Here is a 20,369-nt window from a genome sequence, read left to right on the forward strand (position 1 = left end):
TTGACTATCTGAAGGTAAATCCTCCAAGCATTTTAAAAGACCTATAGATAAAGTAGAAGTTAAGCCATCCAATTTTTAAGAAAAATAGGCATCAGTGATTGTACCCAATATGTTCTCTGAGGTAAGTGGTGGAATTTATATTTCTTTAAGTTTGTGAGAACACTATAAATTGTAATTAGAATACTTGAGAATGAACACCCACTTCTTCCTGTTTCACATTACTGAACACAAATATTTAATGTTTGAGTATCATTTTATGAATAGCATATTGAAATAAAATTCAATATATTATATGATTCACCCATTTAAAATATAAAATACAAAAGTTATTAGTATGTTCAGAGTTATACAAGGAGCACCTCAACATTTCAGAACAGTTTTATCACACAGAATAAGCTCAATAGCCATTATAAATCATTCTTTATTCTCCCCTCTTATCTATCCTCTCTTATCTACCCTGGCCCCAGTAAATCACTTGATGATTTTTAGCCTCTGTATGTGTGTGTGTGTGTGTGTGTATTATTGTAATTAATGTCATATATATATATATATATATATGACTATTCTGGAAACACTTCTAAAACTTATCACATCTAACTATAATTCTACATCTTTTGATCAAAACTCACTATCCCTGTCCCTGCTAAACACCCATGCCTCTGGTAATGACCATTCTGCTACTTCTATAGGATCAACTCTCTTAGATTACACACTTGAGTTGAGATCATATGTTTGTCCTTTGGCGCCAGGCTTATTTCACTGACTATAATTTTCCCCAGGTTCATCCATACTGCTGCAAATGTCATAATTTCATTCTTTCTCTGGCTGAAAAATATTCAGTTATTTATATATACTACATTTTTCTTTATCTGTTCTTTAGTTGATAAATAGTTTGCTTCCATATCTTGGCTATTGTAATTAATGCTGCAATAAACATGGAAGTGCAGGTATCTCTTCAACATATTGATTTCATTGTGGGACTGATGAATTATAAGGCAAACCTATTTTTAATTTGTAGAGAAAACTACACACTGTTTTCCGTAATGAATGCTGATTTACATTACCACAGTGTGAAAGTTTTCTCTTTTCTCTACTTCCTCACCAGAAGTTATTATGTTTATTATTTTTGAAAAAAAAAATATATATACACACACATACACACGCACACACATATATATGTGCACATGTATATTATTGAAACATCTCAATTATACTAAATGGTGGGTTTCATTGTGACATTCATATATATATATATATATATATATATATATATATATATATATATGTTTAAAACACCATTTGAGGGCTGGGGTTGTGGCTCAGTGGTAGAGCACTCAGCATGTGCAAGGCCCTGGGTTCTATCTTCTGCACCACATAAAAATAAATAAATAAAATAAAGATAAAAAAAAACACCATTTGATCAATTTTATTCCCCAATACTATTTCTCCTCTCTTCTCTTTCCTTACCCAAAATACCTCCCTTTACCCTACTGGTCACCATTCTACTTTCATGGCATCCTTTTTATTTCCTCCAGCTTCCGCATATGAAGGAAAAACATGATGCTTTTCTGAGTCTGTCTCATTTCATTCAAAATTATGGTCAATTTTCCCATCCATTTCCCTGCAAATGATATAATTTTATTCTCCTTTATGGCTCAATAAAACTGTATTGTATATATATACCACAATTTCATTTTCTATTCATCTATGGATGGACACCTGGGCTCAATACATAACTTGGCTACTGTGAATAGTTCTACGATAAACATGGCTATGCATTTTTCTCTAAAGTATGCTGACTAATTCATTTGGCTAAATACCAAGGAGTAAAAGAGATGGATAATTTGGTGATTCTATTGTAAATTTTAGAGGAACCTCCATAATGATTTCTATAATGATTGTATTAATTTACATTGTCACCAACAGTGTAAGGGATTTCCTTTTCCCCTGCACCTTAGTTAGATTTATTATTATTTTTGTTCTTGATAACTGCCATTCTAATTGCAGTGAAATGAAATTTCAGTGTAGTTTTGATTGGTATTTCCCTGATGGCTAATTATGTTAACACTTTTTCACATAGTTGTTGGCCATTCGTACTTCTGTTGAAACATGTCTATTGAGTTCATTTTTTAATTTATTGATTTGATTATTTGAATTTGACATTGAGTTTTTTTTTTGCATTCTTTACATATATTCTGAATATTCATCCTATCAGAACAGTGGCTGACAAAGATTTTTTTTTCCTATTCTGTCAGTTGTTTCTTTGCCCTTTATTTGACTCATTTGCTGAACAGAACCCTTTTAATTTGGTGCCACAGAGTTCATAGATTCCTGTGCTATATAGTTCCTATTCAGGAAGTCTTTGCTGTGCCTAAAGGATGAAGTATTTCCCCAACTCTTATTTTCAAAAATTTGCAAAGTTCCTGGTTTTATAGCAAGACATTTGATTCACTCTGCATTGACTTTTGTACAGACAAGGATCTAATTTAATTCTACATATGGATATCCAGTTTTCCCAATACAACTTTTTAAAGAGGCTAGCTTTTCTCCAATGCGTGCCCTTGGCACCTTTGTCAGGAATCAGATGATTGTATCTGTGTAAGTTTGTTTCTGTGCCTTGCATTCTGTCCCTTTGGTATGCTTGTCTGCTTTTATGCCACTACCATAACATTTTTCTCATTATGTCTGTGCAGAATGATATGAAATTAGGTATTGTGATGCCTGTAACATTGCTCATTTTGCTCAGGATTGCTTGGCTAATTTGTGTCCTTTGTTCTATATGAATTTTAGAATTTTTTGTCTAGTTCTTTGCAAAATATCATTGTTATTTTGATGGGAATTGCATTGATTCTACAGAAGACTTTTGGTAATATGATTGTTTAAATAATTTTAATTCCTTATCAACAAACATGGGATGTATTTCCATCTTCTAGTGTCATCTTCCTTTTTTAAAATATTTCTTTTAGTTGTCAATGAATTTTTAGTTGTCAATGAATCTTTTGTTGTATTTATTCATATGTGGAGCTGAGGATCGAACCCAGGGCCTCACACATGCCAGGCAAGTGCTCTACCACTGAGCCACTACTCCAGCCCATCTTCTAGTGTCTTCTTCAATTTCTTTTTTTTCATTACACAGGTCTTTTATCTGCTTCACTAAGTTTATTTCTAGAAATATTATTCTTTGTGATGCCATTTTGAATTGAATTGTTTTTCTGATGTTTTCCTCAACAGGTCCTTTACTGGTGTATAGACAAGCTATTGATTTTTGGATGTTGCTTTTAATCCTGCTACTTTGCTGAATGTGTTTTTCATTTCTAGAAGAGGTCTGGTAGAGTATTTAGGGTCTTTCAAGTATAGGATCAGATCATCTTCAAATAGGGATGATTTGACTTGTTCCTCTCCTGTTTGTATCCATTTTTTTAATCTTCCTCTTGCCTAATTGCTCCAATTAAAATTTCAGAATTACATTGAATAAGAGGGGTAAGTGTGAACATCCTTATTTTATTCCTAAATTTATAAGAAATTCTGTCAGTTTTTCCCTATTCATTATGATGTTGACTTTTGTTTATCATATAATAGACTTTTATAAATAGAGATAAATTTGTTCTATCCACAGTTTCTTCAGTATTTTTATAATAAAAGGATGTTGAAGTTTGTCGAATGATTTTTCTGCATCTGTTGAGATAATCACATAATATTTGTCTGTGGTTTTATTTATGTGATGTACTGCATTCATTTACTTGTGCATATTGAACTCATCCTTGCATCCCTGGGATAAAAACAACTTGATCATTGTGAATGATCCTTTTAAATTCAATTAGCTAGCATTTTATCAGAAAAATTTTCATTAACATTCATCAGTGATATTGGTGATATTATCTGTAGTTGTCTTTCCTTGAAATGGGACCACTTTGAAACAAATTTTATACTTGAAAAGTTCATAAAAACTTATTGAAAATAGTCTTCATGACTTCATCAGTGGATTTCAAGAAAGGAACAAGGAAGTACTTCTCTAGAATAGGCTGAAAAATTGTACTTTAAAAATATTTAGCCTTGGGCTAGGGATGTGGCTCAAGCGGTAATGCGCTCTCCTGCCATGCGCGGGGCGCTGGGTTCGATCCTCAGCACCACATAAAATAAAATAAAGATGTTGTGTCCACCAAAAACTGAAAAATAAATATTAAAAATTCTCTCTCTCTCTCTCTAAAAAAATTTAGCCTTTACCTTAAGGTTAATCTAAAACTAACAAGTTTGAAGGTGATGGTTATGTTTTTTTCTAACACACATTACATTAAGCTCATACCTATTAAAATTTTTAAGTTGTTACTGTGAATCTTCAATATTATTTGAAAATTATGCTTTGGCAAACATCTAGCTATAGCAAACCATTATCCTCTTAGCTTAAATTAAACTCAATCTGGATTTATTTATTGTTTTCCTTGGCAGAGTAAGATTTAAGACAAGGTGGGGGGAGTTTGGGCAGTAAAAGAGAAGAAAGACATTCCCACAGGAGGTCAGGTGGCACAGCCTAGGTCATCTGAGTTTCAGCCAATGAGGCTGCAAGCAAAGAGGAAGATGAATGAAGGCCAGGAAAAAAGCTGTATTAATAAACACTGATATTACTATCTCAGGTTCAGAGTTGGACTAGTTCTTGCCTTTCCTAACACACACACTAACTGCATCTCTATTAAATAACTGCACTGTTTTAAAGCTGATAAATGTCATAGATATTACATAACTTAAAAATAGAAATAAGAATATTAAGACAGGAGTAGACAGACCATTAACTGGGAAAGCAGAAAAAATATTTCACTATTACTGATTGACAGATGTGAAACTTTTATAATGCACTCCTATTTAGAAACCAAACATAGGCTATAATTCTGTAAACGATTTAGAAGGTCATTAAAACATTTTATGTTTCAGACAATATAGCCCCTGGAACTGCCCACAGCAGTCCTTTCCAGCAAATTCCTCCATGAATAATAACTAAATATGTCAGTAAATGACAGTGAAAACAATAACTTGCCAAGAAAGCCACTCACTTGTGAAAGCTTCATTAACAAAAAAAGAAAACTCACACACATGCACAAATCTCTTTAGCAACTATTTTACGTTGTATTAAAGAAACAAAGAACTATGTATCATTATCATTTAATATGTTTTTGAAAGCCTGATCATTCAGAGTCGTTCAAGTGATTGAGAATAGAGAGATGAATATTAATCAGAAATATTAAAAAGACCTATAATAAGGATCTTTTAATACTACAGTTAAGCAAGAAGATATTTATTAAGTGCCTATTAAATCCTAGGAATCATTGCTTTTTATTTACCTTAGCTCTTTCTCCCGTATCAGGGCCAGGGAAGCCTCCTACTGAAATATTTATTCTTCAGAGGTAAACAGACTTAAATTTGAACTCTGGCTATGCTTCTTACTCAGATGTTATAGACTTGGATTTTACTAATTTCCATATCCATTGGTTTCTTCATTCACAGAGTAGGACAAATATTTCCAACAATATAAAATTAATAACTTAATAATGTTATTCTGTTCTGTAGGCATAGGTGAAAAACAGTAAACTACACAGACATGGCCTCAAAATCTAGCTAGGAAGATACATGGGTTGATTTATGTAAAAATGATTACTAGGCAGTTAATGCACTACACTTATTCAGTAATTATTAAATGATTATACTTAGAGTGAAGGACAGGGTACGGACTCTATATGTACAAAAGGATAGTATTTTAATAAAACAAGGAGTAGATATTAAATAGCAAATAAGAATCTGACATTACATAGGCATTATGAAATATACATTTTTAAGAATAAATAGCTGGCATATAAGTTAAACATAAGAAGTCATCATGACTACTGGTGTTGACCAACTGTAGCTTTGCCAAACAAATGTTTTACTGATCAGACAGTATATAAATAAGATGACCCACAAGTTCAGGTACATGAATTTTTTTAAAAAAATTAAAATTATCAAAAAGGAAAAACACATTAGAGGGTGCCATAAAGGTTTAAGCAAGAAGATCACTCCAAAATCGTAAAATCAAAATAAGTACTCACTCCAGAAGTGAAACAGAAGGGATAAAACAGAGCAAAACATGCATCTCAGCCCCCTAACTAATAAGACACTTAGTCTCATCCATTCTAAAGCCTCAAGGAGAACCAAAATTTGTGCAGTGCCATTTTATTTTTAGATAACTATTATTCCTATTATAGGGCACAGGTCAATAATCCACATATTTTTGCTTATCCATATTGAAATGAAAAACTTCAGAAAATGGAAGAGTTTCCTGCTTGTCCTTATTATAATTGATTAATAAATGATAGGCTCAGGCTTTAGAAGTTACACATAGTGTTTAGAGAAGATATTAAACTATACGTGAACAAATTAAATATCATTAGCATAAATCACCATTTAATAAAAATAAATAATTATTTACTTTTAAGCTCTATATTTTTGTTTTTAAGAATACTTTGACAATTACAAATTGTAGGGTTGCTCTAAATCTAGTGTTGTTTTTTAAGATGAAAAGACACATGGCATGGGATCTGCATAGAAGAGGTAGGTTAATAGCTCTTTCTTGTCCGGGTATGGGGCAGATGTAAATGAATGGTGCCAAAAAGCAGAATTTCTTAATGCCTAGCTTCCCATAACCCAAAACAATATTGTAACACTCAAGTCTCAAGAGAGGATGTGTCTGTTTCTTTATTCCTGAGACTTCTTGGAGTGTACTGGTAATGAGGCTTTCTGATACCTTGCTTGCATTCCCTGAAAATCATTCTTTATTCGGATCTTTTCTTTTCCCAGATGCAGCCTGTACCCGCAAAAAGATATGATTTTTAAATTATCAACAATTTGGGAATCAGTTGACCTCACGTTTGTAGCTTGAAAATCAGCAATTTTTAAGACCACTGAGCATATGTGTCAACAGCATGAACATAATCTCAAAAGCAAAAGAAAGTCAGGCCTGTTGGTAATCTACAAAATCAATCACAAACAGAGGCCCTTGTTTGTTATTTATAATCATTAAGTGGTACTTACCCAGTAACTGTTACATAGTGGGTATATACAGTCTAGGCAGATCAGGTAGGAGAGTTAGTAAATCCATCTAATAATTCATCCTTAAAGCCTACCTATGACCCTGAAAATCATAACAGTTCAGCCTCACAAAGAGCTCTAAGTTGGTAAAGTTCCACTGTTGCATTATTTCCATAATTCCCCTACAGGACATATGAAGAAATGTGGATGTACAGTAATAAATTAGTAACGTGGGAAAAGGCAGCAATAAAATACAAGTTTTATAATAGCCCCTGGGTATTTAATTCATACTCCTAGGCAGGATTTACAGCAGATGAGTTTTAATAGAATAACCAACCTACTTTCTAGACAGTTTTGGTAAGTTATGGTTTTTACATTGCTTTTTAGCCTCCTGCTATAAAGGGCCACTGTTGTGGTATAGTAGTAAAGAGCATAATTGTTTTTGCATTAAAAGAAAGTTGGGATTGATTTCCTGGACACTTGGGAAGCCAAACAATTCTATATCACCCAAAGGCCCTTGCAAATTAGGCTGGTGTCTGCAGGGCAGTAGCAGCTGCATTAAGTAATGATGATGAGGCACAGATAGCATTAGCGATGAGTCTTAAAAATAGTATTCACAAAAATGTTTGGTTAATGCTACTTTTTCCCACTAAAAGCCTCCTTTCCTGTCAGCTTGTTTTGACCCAGTACCATGGTAAAGACCCTGTCAAAGGAAGATGACAGATTCAAAAGTGCAGGCTCCACAAGAGCAGTAGTTTCTCTTATCCTGAATCTTTCTTTTACAGATGACTATTTTTCATTCACTAATGAAAACACTCTACTTTAGTGTCAATGCTGCCCATAGCTTCTGCCCAAATCTAAGATGTCATGTCAGACAGAAGAATACCTTGAAGGTAGAACCCTATGTATCTTCTTGTTATCCAGGAAGGAACTGCTGACCTAAGAAGGACTAAGATTGGAAATTTGCCTCTACAAAGACATAAGTGCTTTGAGCACTCTGATAAGCAGTTTTTGAAAATACTGCTTTCCAGTGCAGTGCCATCACAAAGAAACACATAAACACAGCCACAGCTAATGTCAGTCCAGAGATTTCTGTCGGAATTGCGAAAAAATCTTCTTCGAGCTATTTAATTATTGTTTTAAATAAATCAATGTTAAAGAAATCAATAAGCAAATCAATATTTGCTTTATTGTTACATTTCTTTATAAAAGAAAATGTTAAATATATATTTTAGACAATACCAAGAAAAACTACAAATGAAACTCAATTATATACATATATGGGTTTTCCTTATATAGAGAAATGAAAATGCCCAAAGTCAGATCATTTATAAGTAGTATATTTTCTTATATGCATATATAAAATACTTATCCTCAACTTATTTCACAGTGTAAAAAGTGAAAGAAGGTCAGGCCTGTTGGTAATCTACCAAGTCAATCTCAAATCACAAGTATAATCTCCATTGTGGTTCTTGTTATTCAAGAATCGAAAGGCTGAGGCAGAAGGATTTCGAGTTCAGTCAGTCTCAGCAAAAGCAGGGTGCTAAGCAACTCAGTGAAACCCTGTTTCTAAATAAAATACAAAATAGGAATGGAAATGTGGCTCAGTGGTCAAGTGCCCCTGAGTTAAATCCCCAGCACTCCCCCCCCCTCCCAAAAAAAAAGAATAGCTTAGGAGTGAAGGCAGGGAAGGGAGTTTGGTGGAAAAAAGGATAATAAAACAAAACAGACATTACCTTATTATTACCTTATGTTCATATATGACTGCATGAACAATGTGATTCTACCACATGTACAACCAGAAAAATGAGAAATTATACTCCACTTGTATATATCAAAGTACATAAATGTATTCTACTGTCATATACAACCAATTAGAACAAATAAAAACATTTAGTTTTTAAAAAGAGTTGCTTAGTGGAGATAAAAAGAGAGGCTGATCTTTTATATACATATTGCTTGAAGTTTTATTTCCTTTGAGAAATTTCTTGGAGCAACAACAGAGCCCAGTTTTCTTTACAGCCCTTCTTCCCTCTCTGCTTTCTCAGTTTTAGATAGCCCACTTCTGTCAGGTGTCTTATGCTCCTCCTTCCATCCCCATCATGTACTTGGAGGTAAATTGTACCAATGTGGTCCATCCTAGACATGATTCAGCCCCTTCAAACACAACATTTGGAGAAACTAGCTTTCTACTATTCAACACTGTAGATCTTTTTGTTTTCGGTTACAAACATAACATAAAATAATTATGAACCTCCACTCATCATCATTATTTCCTTCCCAAAGTTCTCACCTATGAAGATTAGCAGAATTTTCCATGTACATTAAAAGGAAAATGAGAAGAGGTTCTATGTCACACAGAGATACAGAAAAATCTCTTCTTCCAGGATTTTTTCTATCTTGCCCATACCTACTTTTTTCCTCTACAAACTTCTAACCACCTCCTCCTCTGTCTCTCCTTTCCCTACCCTAAACCTTGCTCCCTGTTATACAGAATCAAACAACTTGTGAGGAAAGCCATCTTGCCCACCACTATGTCTATAATTCTTGAATCAGTCCTTTAACCTCTAAAATCCTTGATTTTCTGATCTTTAATAATATGACTACATTTTTTAAGGAACATTTACTATGTTCCCATACTATTAATTTTTTTTTTTCTGGTTCAAGAGATTGAACCCAGGGCCTTGTGCATGTTAAGCACACACTCTACCACTGAGCTATTTGAAGCTCTTTAATGCATACTCATTCATTCCCCACAATTACCCAGTGAGGGAGGTATTATTAACTGTCACTACCATGTCCCCACACATAATGTATAGATAGGAACTCTAAGGCCCAATGACACATGACATGTAAATGAAAGTGCCACAAATCAAATCCACATCCTAATTCTAGGGGCCAAATTCTTGACAGTATCAAGTTATATTGAAATATTTATATTCCTAGTAGAGGATAAGAATCACATCAATTATTTCATATTCCTATTATAAAAGCATTATGTACTCTTTAACATGTAGCATTTGCTCAGTAATTTTGTAATTACTTTTATTTTTAATTTTTACATTTGCTTACCTCTATGGCAAATATATAAAAGACCATAGCCTGACACTTTGTGCGTTATACATTTAAAAATTCTTTCTACTGACATACATGTCCTTAAGAATTAAACTGAGGTGTTAATAACAAACTCAAGAGGCCATTTATGTGAGGGATAATATATGGAAGATGAGTTAACTAATAACGCAGCTTCTGTTTCAATGATGTTTCAACTGTTGCTCAGTAGATGCTCAGTCATCTGATTTTTTAATTCAACTCAGTGTTAATAGTGCTTCGTTAAGTTTGAAAAATGTCATAGAAGTCTGTTTATGGATCCGTGTTTTCCTGGCATAGGACTTGTTACATAAATCCATATTTTCCTCACACCTGTATTCTCTCTCCAGCCTGATTCTCCCCACACTGTGGGCTGTAGCCAGGCAAGTCTCTGGCCTTGGCCCTGTACTTACATGACTTAGTCCAAACTTAGTACCTTTCCTCATGTGCTTCCTCCAATTACCAAAACCCTTTTCTGTGCTCCTAACAATGACATTTTTCAATTCCATTTCATTTTTCCCTGCTCCTCTTTTGTTTTTTTCCTATAACATATGAATGACATAAATAAATAGAAGGTGAATATATTGCAAGAGATAGTAGTTCAGAAATAATTGTTATTACAAGCTCAGAGTTGTCTTTCTCATCTCCGTCTCATAGAATATGGATTAAACATGTGTTTATGCATATATATTACATATGATGTGTAATATATAACACATATACACACATGGAATTAATGCATGCAGTTATACACTATTTTCTTATTATTCAGTATATCATGGATATCTACATTAACCAGGACACTTTGATTCTCCAAATAACAGAAACACAGTTCAAAACTAATAACCACAGCTTCTCCCTAACCACAACATTAGCTTTTAATGTTCATACAATAGTATTTATTCAGCTTTATACCACTAAAATATCCAGAATTAGTTAGTTTTAGAAATAGCTGGTTCTGGAGATCCAAATGCAATTGTCAAGATTCCCATTCTACTATTACATCTCCATGTTTTAATTCTGTTGTGTTTTCCTCTTTCACTTCTGCTGTTAAGAGAAACATTTTTGACAATATAAATTTGAGAGTTCATTTGAGTAGAGAACCATTTGTGAATTGTGTTGCATACAAAACTGGAAGATGTTCAGAGTGCTCCACTCCCACTCTAGTAGCAACAAGCAGTGGACTTTTACAGGCTGCTTGCAAATGCAATGTAAGGAAAGCACTTAATGGCTATAGTTCACGTTCATCTTATTTGTGCATGGTGTATTGGGAAGTCCCCAATCTACTGGTTGTCTGTTTGTGATCAACTGAGGCCAGATATTTTCTATCTTGCCCTCTGCCCTAAGTCAGTCACACACACACACACACACACACACACACACACACAAGAAAAAAACCTTCAATTTTTGTTTCAGTTTGCTTACATAAAGTTCTGAGAAAGAAATCCAAGCAAATAACCTCCTGCTCATTTTGCTTTAACATTACTAAAAATAACTTTCCTCCTATACCTGAGTATATATATATATATATGTGTGTGTGTGTGTGTGTGTGTGTGTGTGTGTGTGTGTGTGTGTATAGTGTAGAATTCAACTTGGGAAACTTATCCATCACTGAATCTTCATTGTAGCCAAGAGAATGGAAAATTCTGATTGTCCAACTTAGGATAGGGAATGAGGGCCAGCAAAAGAAGTGATGCTTGAGTAAAATACCAAAAGTCTTCCATATAGCTCTACATCAATATATAGTGTTATCTGTTGAACCTGAGTTGGGTCAAACAATTTTAGTACCAGGTCTCACCGATCTTGATATGGTGACTCCCAGGAGTCAGTGATACCATGATTTCATATTCACATATTCTATGTATGATTGTGTATTTGGCCCACTCAAGGATTAGTAGGACACATTGGCCTTGTCCCCTTGCACTTTTAAGTAGCTGAACACTATTCATTTTTATATTTATATCTTTCTTTATTTACCTCCAAAGGAAGAATATTTAGGCTTGTTTTGCTAAATTATTTTTTTGCTTTAATTCACAATGATGCAGTGAATATCCTCATTCATGTTTCCCTCTTAGCCTCTCCAATTATATTATAAATACAAATTCCTAGAAGCAAAACTAACCAGAAAATTTTACCTATTTTTAAAGCAAGTTTGTTTTATTTCTTCATAAATGATCCCTTTTCTCTTGAAGGCCACATTAAGAATAACTATTTCACCTCCAGTTGCAATGTTGTCCTAATTTCTTTTAGTAGTTCACTCACTTAACAAGTTTTTTCCTGAATTCCTGTCATGAGTCAGATTCTGTGCAAGGTGCTGAGGTAATTACAAAGAAAAATAATCCAGAGTCTCTCTCCTTTAAGAGAAGGTAATATAGTCAGGGAGGAAGAAAGAGGATATATAATTATGATGTGGTGATTTCTGCCATTGTGTGTGTGTGTGTGTGTGTGTGTGTGTGTGTGTGTGTGTGTGTGGTGGGGGTTGCTATGATGGCAAAGATGGAGTCACTGTCCTAAGGAGGAGAAAAAAAGCAACTTTATTCAAAAGTGACATGTGACTTGAGTCCTAAAGAATGCATAGAAGGCACTGAGTGTGGACATTCCCAGGCAGAGGTACTGAACATGCAAAGTCACCTGGGCATAGGAAGGGTAAGAGTACTCAAGACCCATTGGGTGTTGGTTGTAATAGGAGTAGCTCATACCTTGAAGAAATCTCAAATCACGAAAAGAATGCTCATCCACACTAACATTTAAGCACCATTCCTCAAGAGTCCCTTTTATTGTTGCCTCCACTAAAGTGCAAACTTTTTGAGAACAGGAACCAAGTTTTACTCATTTTGTATCCACTCTATATAGTACCTGGCTTAAGCGTACGTGTGAAGGCAAAGACACACACACACACACACACACACAAACACAGAAATCAATTAATAATTCAACTTGTGATTACTTTCTCAAAGTCAATGATAGAGTTGAATTTATAGATTTTATAACAACATGCAATTTTTCTAACTGCAGAAATCAAAAATAAAGGGAATTTTAAAATCACCTGTATTCCCACTGCTGTCACTGATCTCACTCACACACACATACATGCACAAACACATAATTTTAATTTTGCTTTCCAACTTGCTTTTTCACTGCTTTGACCTGTTTGCATATCATCAAGTAAGCAATCTCAATGTGACTTTGAGTAATTGCCATCTGTGTGTTTAGATATCTAAGTGGCTTCCACATATTAATGTTGGAAACTGACTGATGGATACACATCAACTGCAGCCACTCTTGACCAACCCACCCTTGCTTTCCAAGTGGACTGCTTAAGGCCATCTCACCTCCACCACTGCTCTCCACTTTTGGAGACAGAGCAACACCGTGAACACAGAAATCTTTTAAAAAACCCTTTGGACTTAGAACACCACTCCGGCTCCCCTTCATAGGCCTCTACAACACTGTGCCTGCCTGCTTACCTCTCTCTCTCCTCTCATCCTGGGCCGTCCTGGTGCTCAGTCTCTCTGTTCCTGCCACACAGGCCACATATCAGTTTCTTAAACACACAAGCTCTGGGTACCCACCCCAGGGCCCTCACAGAAGCCACTCTTCTTCCTTGAATGCCTTTCTCTCACTCTGCCCTCTACTGGCTTACTTTTCAGTTCCTGCTCTGAACACCTACCTACCTTCTGAGGCTGCCTCCCTGACCATTTGGGTAGCACTCTTCCATTACCCTGTACCTACTTCCTACAAGTTGTAAACAGACACTTTGCTTTGGCTTACCTATTTATTTTCTGACTCCTCCACTAAACTACAAACTTTACAACAATAGGGATTTTACCTGTTTTTTTTCATGAATGTATTCTCTGACTTATATAGAGCTGGGCACTTAGTTGGCTCTCAAAACACCAGAGCTATTAAAGGAAGGTTTAGGCAGTGGTTCTCAGATAGGGTACATATGATGATGGATGCCTCAGGGTCAACTGGTCACTTGTTAAAAATGCAAATTTGAAGGCCTCTATTGAAAGTATTGTGAGTAGAAGCCCCACAGGTAGAGAGCCCAGTCTTCTATTTTTAAGAAGTCTTACAAGAAATTTTTTACATTCACTAGTTTGACAACCGTTTTTATACGGTATTGGTTTAGAAAACATACAAACACATTTTGCCTCATTAGGGAAAATTTGGGAAGACCCAAAATTTCTTAGAATATGAGATATGAACTTCAAATGCCACTGAATTTAACCTCTCATTTTATTGAGGAAGAAATGTCACACAAAAAAATACATTTTATCCTAACATAACAATAAGTGACAATTCTACTTATAAGGTTGCTTTTATGATTGTGAAACATACATATTTCTTACCATATAAAATTTAATTATGTATCATATACTTTTTTTGAGGAGTCCTCAAATATGAAGCTACTTTTTATATTGATAGGTGATTATTAATTAAGTTAAAATTTAAGTATCTGTATAGAAAAACTGCATTTTTATTTTTCTCAAGATGGTTCAAGCAATGAATTGACCCAGATAATTTATCCGACATTTTACCTTTGAGGTGAATTTTTCAATAGTGATTTTAGGTCATGTATTTAGATGAGAATTGTTAGTTTTTCACATTTGAAGTATCTTATAAAATAGAGTTGATTCACTGAGCAACAAAATATCATGTGATACCAAAAAAGAAGGGAAAATAAATCAGATTGGATCCAAACCACCCAAGTTATCTGTTTGTAAAGAACAAGACTCTGAACTCCATGTAATAAGACATGCATAAATGGAAAGAATAAAAATTACGAAGCAAGTCTAAATACTCAGTGTGAAATGTAAAAGGGGAACTAAAGAAAAGAGAGAAGGACAATACTGATTGAATTTCCATAATGTAACAGGCATTATGTTAAGTGCTATTTCCTAGAGCATGTAATTTTTCCCCATCCAGTTTTTTTTTTTTTTTTTTTTTTTTTTTTTTTTTTTTAATTTTTTATTGTGGGTTGTTCAAAACATTACAAATTTCTTGACATATCATATTCCACACTTTGATTCTAGTGGGTTATGAACTCCCACCTTCACCCCATACACAGATTGCAGATTCACATCAGTTACACATCCATTGATTTACATATTGCCATACTAGTGTCTGTTGTGCTCCGCTGCCTTTCCCATCATCCACCCTCCCCCCTCCCCACCTCTCCCCCATCCAGTTTTATTTAATGAAAATCATAGATTCTCTGGTTTATCTAATAAAGATCCAAAGCCAATCATTTTTTAAATAGAATAGTCTATGATAGAGTTGAGAATAAGGTATTCTGCAGAGTTTTTAATGAAATAAACATTTTTTTAAAACTTTAATAGGTAAATTTTAAATGTTTCCTTCTTTATAAGCAATTTACTGAGAATATATTTGAGTATACTTTTCCTGCACACTGACTTTTACATGTTAAATAGTATTTAAGGAACCATTTAGGTACTTATTTTTCTTCAAGAAAAGAACACCTATTTCCATATCAATGATTATCCCTTTTAAAAGAGCTCACCTTGAATGTAAATGGAGAAACTGAAATTCTGATCTCCAAATGGAAGCATTTAACATTTTAAAACAAACAAATGAAAGCAAAGACTGGGACAAAAATTATTTTTTTAAAAAAATTCCTTTAAAACTATTAGAAAATAAAAACAGCAGGTTGAAAACATTACATTCCCTTGCTTACATATCAGTGAAATTCAAACCTGTTTCATTCAACATTTAATCCTGAGATATGCTTCTTTAAATTCATTTTTTCTATTAAATTATACTTTGGCAGACATCATTTCATAAAAATTCTTATATGAAATAATTACTTAAGAACATTTAGAAAATATTTATTTTGTAAATAGTCACATTTTATATAATTTTGCATCAAGAACTATTTTAGAGTAGATTTTGTAACTATTTCAATGAAATCAATAATCAAATGCATTTAAAAAGTCAAAACTTCAGAGAGGTGGCAATTGTTTCACATGCAAGAAAAACACTGACAAATAAAAATAAACACATTTAGATCATACTATTTCTTATTTTTTTTAAATTATTTACCTAGTATTTTGAAATATATTCACTCACAATTTGAAATCAGTATCGTAGCAATTAGTCTTAACTGGCTTCTCTATACATGTTTAAGAAAAAAAGAAAAGTAACATAGTATTCCTAGAATGATGCACTTTTAAACATACCACAGTCAGAATTCTGGGTTCAGAGGCATTTGGAATCCTTCATTGCTGACAAGAGAGTCTCAAATGACAATCTTCTTTAAAGCACTCTTCAGCATGACAACTGAAAGTTCTCCCTTCCACCGCCTGCCTTTTCCATTAGCTAGAGTCGTACATATTGAATGCTGCACAAAGCATTTGACTGGAGGGTTTTTAGACAACTCTTTAAATGGCTGAGACTGAATAATGACTTAAAAAGAAAAAGACAATTCATGTCTTTATAAGAATTTCTGTATTGCTTTTTATTTTTAGAGGATGGTTTTGGGGTAGGTTAGGGGACTGCCTTCATCTGTCACCAGTTAATAGTGCCTATGTATGATTCATGTAGGTGACATTTAGTCATAATGTCAGTGACATTTTGATGACTTTACTGTCATTTTTTAATACTTTATCGCATATGTGTATTTGAACGAGCAGGGCAGATTAACACAAAAGGTGGGAGGTATGTTTCAGTTGGAGTAATAGGGGTCGGGCAAACACAACTAACTTTATTATTGGCAAATCAAGTAATACTTTCCTGATAGTTAGCTGAGTGGGTTTCACCATTCCTTTTTTTCTCCTAGTATATAAAGGAAACTGCCTCATTGTCTTATCACTGGAGAAAGGTACAACAGAAATTTTTATTGTTTCTGAAAAATCCTGCATTTGTTAAATTTGACACTGCATTATATTGCCTCTGGGCTGATGATGTGAGCTCTGAGAACAACAGAATTTGCTGCTGTCTAAAACTAAAACAGACAAATAAAGTTGAACACTTTGGGCCCCTGTGGTTAACATTACATGATGAGATACAACAAAGGATTACATTTATTGCTATCAAGAAGCCTCCACCGGCAGCTTGTAATTGGGATCTGTAAGACTCTGAACCTAAGAACCAACAAGTCAATTGATATGGTCTTGAATTAACCACTATGCCTACAAATAAATTGATTTTCCAAAAGTTTCATGAAAATAGGAAATTTAATGGAATAAGTTGAAACCTTCATGAAACAAATGGGAGACAAATGGAACCTCTGTGTTTAAAGTGCCTGTGGTATGAAGGGATTAGTAAAATCAATAGGTTTCTGGGACTGGGGCATTCATATGGAATTCGAGTTTGCATCCTTCAAGACTTCAACTACCACAAGAAAACAATTAACGATAATTTGAAAACCTACAATTATCAGACATTATCCAATAAACTCAGCAGTGTTTATTTTGATGACTTTTCCTTTTCCACCAAGAATTGTGAGGAATTTCTCAAAATATTCATATTTTGATTGAATCATCTGGTGGAATTTGAACTGTGCATGACAAAGTGAATGCAGAAAGAGGACATGGGAGATAAAGGTCTGTAAGCAGATTGGAAGGGATAGTTGTTAAATAATTTGTTGGAATCTAAACATAGGTCCTCCATTTTATCATATTTTATCTTAGATATAAATATTGAGGAATATGCAAGATTTGTGGTTGGTACTATACATAATCATTTCCTAGTCATGTGAATATGTTCCCTAAATCGTCAATATACTAGTCTGGTGACTTCTAGAGACCTTTGCACATACCTTCATTACAGTGTAGCACAGTGTTTAATAATGTGTGGCTTCTATGCAATCCTGCCTACTATCTACCAGCTAAATGATAACAGGAAGTTAGCAATCTGAACCTCAGTGTGCTCACCTACAAGATGGGGGTAAAATAAACTTTACTTTTTAAAGCTGTTGTTAAGGTACAGAAGTTACCCACAAATTCCTTGAGAGGTCCTTAATCAAAGTTAAGTGTCACATTATTTCATGTTATCAACATTTAGTAATATAAAAACTCCCAATCCATTTCTTTTTCTGCTACATACACAATCTAGAGATCTGCTTAATGATGCAGATTTGACTTTTAATATGCTCAAGTAATTTCTAATTGGATCTTTCTAGCTTTCTTCATGTCTCAGCAATGCAAGAACTGGCTTGATATGGATTTATAATTGATTGAATGTAAGAACCAAGTGGAACATTTGTTGTATTGTTTAACTGATATGCCCACACAATAATTTATTGAATTTGCTTTCACATTCCACCAATGTGAGTAAAATTTGTGCAGGCAAGTTATTGTAGCTCTCATTTTAGAGCTAAAATTCTCCAAGAAACATGTAAGACAAAGCTCTCATGAGGAACTCTTACACATTCATAGGGAAAACCAATAAATTTGCTATTTGGAAATCTTACTATGTGTCTAATTACCAAAACAATAGTGAGATGAGAGGGAAAAAAAAAAAAAAACATCATTGGCATCTTGGTATGTTTCCTTGTATTAATTATAAAAGAAGACTTTCTAAGTAGGCATGTCACCTTCCAAAGTATAATTCTCTACCCCACCCCTCCCAAATTCAATCCTCATTGTTATGTTTTGTATCTGGAACGTTGCACAAAAGCTTATGTGTTGAAAGCAAGATTCAGAGGTAGGGATTTTAAGCAATGATTGGATCTTTTGGTTTCTGGCCCCATCATGATTAATTGTAGTAGATTGGATATACTCCTGGGAATACTGTATATAGTTTAGTAAGCATGTACTACAGGGAGATGGGAACTAGTTGGAGGAAATAGGTCTCTGGGGTCTTGCCTGGCAGACTTTACCTTCTTCCCTAACCCCTTCCTCTCTCCCTCTCTGCTCCCTGGCTGCCATGATGTGAGCATCCTTTTTCTACCATAAGGTTCTGCCATGATATTCTGCCTCTCCTCAGACCCAGAACAATGGAGCTGGCTGACTTGTGGACTTAGACATCTGACATTGTGAGCCAAATTAAACTTTTCCTTCCCTAAGTTGTTTTTGTCAGGTGTTTTGGTCACACTGACTCAAAGCCTAATAGTGCACTCATCTAATTCTATTCTCCCAGTTAAATATGTTCAAGTCTTAATTCTACTGGACTCATACCGTAGTTCAGTTCTAAACACAGCTATTGAGAGCTGCTGGAGCTTTGTGGAGGTAGAGGATGGGCCGGTTTTTCTTTATTATTGTTGTAGAACACCTAGAGTTATTCTAGGTTGGAATAAGCAGAGTCCATGGTTTCCATCGTAGATGTTAATGAATCTTTTACTCTTGCTACTATCATTTCAGACGCCAAAATTAACAACTATAGATGTTGCCCATAGTGAGTCTGGGGATACAAATCTATTTTCCAAATTACTATGACTTCCTCTTTGAAGAGATGTTGAGTATCAAATAAAGCAGCAGAGGCAATAGACCAGGAAAATCTTGATATGAATATTTTAGCAGTTCATTAAAATTAGATCACAGGGCTATTCAGTTTGTGTCATGTGGCACTGGCAGATGGTGTTCCTCTTTTACTCAACAGGTAACAGGTGAGTAATGGGAATACTTCTGTAAGACTGGCATCACTAGCCATATGATAGGGAAGTTAAGAAGGAGATGACCTCAATAGTTTTCTACAATCACCTTTCATGTGAACATTTCTAACAATTTCACTTTCCTAAATGATTCTTTGCTTCCAAATCTTGTATAGGGCTTTTAGTGTTCTGAAGGTGATAATACACAATTTTCCAGAAATTAAGAGACAGTGACAATTTAAGCTACCAGATGAATGACTAAAATTGGACTTAAATAGCTGTTTTAATTGACAAGATTATACCTGAAGTGAATATAGTCAGTGCTCCATATCTGTGAGTTCCACTCACATGGACTAAACCAAACACACACTGAAAATATTTTAAAAAATTGCATCTGTACCAAACATGTTAAGTTTTATTTTCTTCTCATGACTACTACATTATCTACTATTTACAGAGTATTTCCATGGTATTAGGTGCCATAAGTAAGCAAGAGAGATGACTAGATGTAAAGTATAGGGGAATGTGTGTATAGCTCTATTTCATGGAAGGGACTTGAGCATGTGTAGATTTTGATATCCACAGGAATTCTGGAAACAATCACCCTCAGACACTTAGGAATGACTACACTAAGATGATAAATTCTATTTGCATTTATTGGAAAAATTGATTT

At 34.3% G+C, this 20,369-nt stretch overlaps 1 protein-coding gene across 4 annotated transcripts in view; it reads right to left on the reverse strand.

The window, feature by feature from the left end:
* The window catches only part of Ano3 (anoctamin 3), a 394,245-nt gene that overhangs the window by 143,832 nt on the left and 230,044 nt on the right, over positions 1-20,369 (reverse strand). The window contains exon 1 of one of the 4 annotated variants that reach the window (XM_058577029.1): positions 16,344-16,655. The exons of 2 other annotated variants lie outside the window; for them this stretch is intronic. Coding sequence is in view for 1 of the 2 variants with exons in the window: in XM_058577028.1 (XP_058433011.1) it covers positions 13,611-13,628 (18 nt within the window). In the remaining variant the exon portion in view is untranslated. Of the gene's footprint in view, positions 1-13,610; positions 14,246-16,343; positions 16,656-20,369 lie in introns of those variants that run through there. One more of the 4 variants, XM_058577028.1, reaches the window with a different exon arrangement.

Source organism: Marmota monax, unplaced genomic scaffold, assembly GCF_021218885.2.
Source record: "Marmota monax isolate L192 unplaced genomic scaffold, Marmota_monax_Labrador192_F-V1.1 WCK01_AAM20220418_F8-fsc00061, whole genome shotgun sequence".
In the NCBI taxonomy this organism is placed as follows: Eukaryota; Metazoa; Chordata; class Mammalia; order Rodentia; family Sciuridae; genus Marmota; species Marmota monax.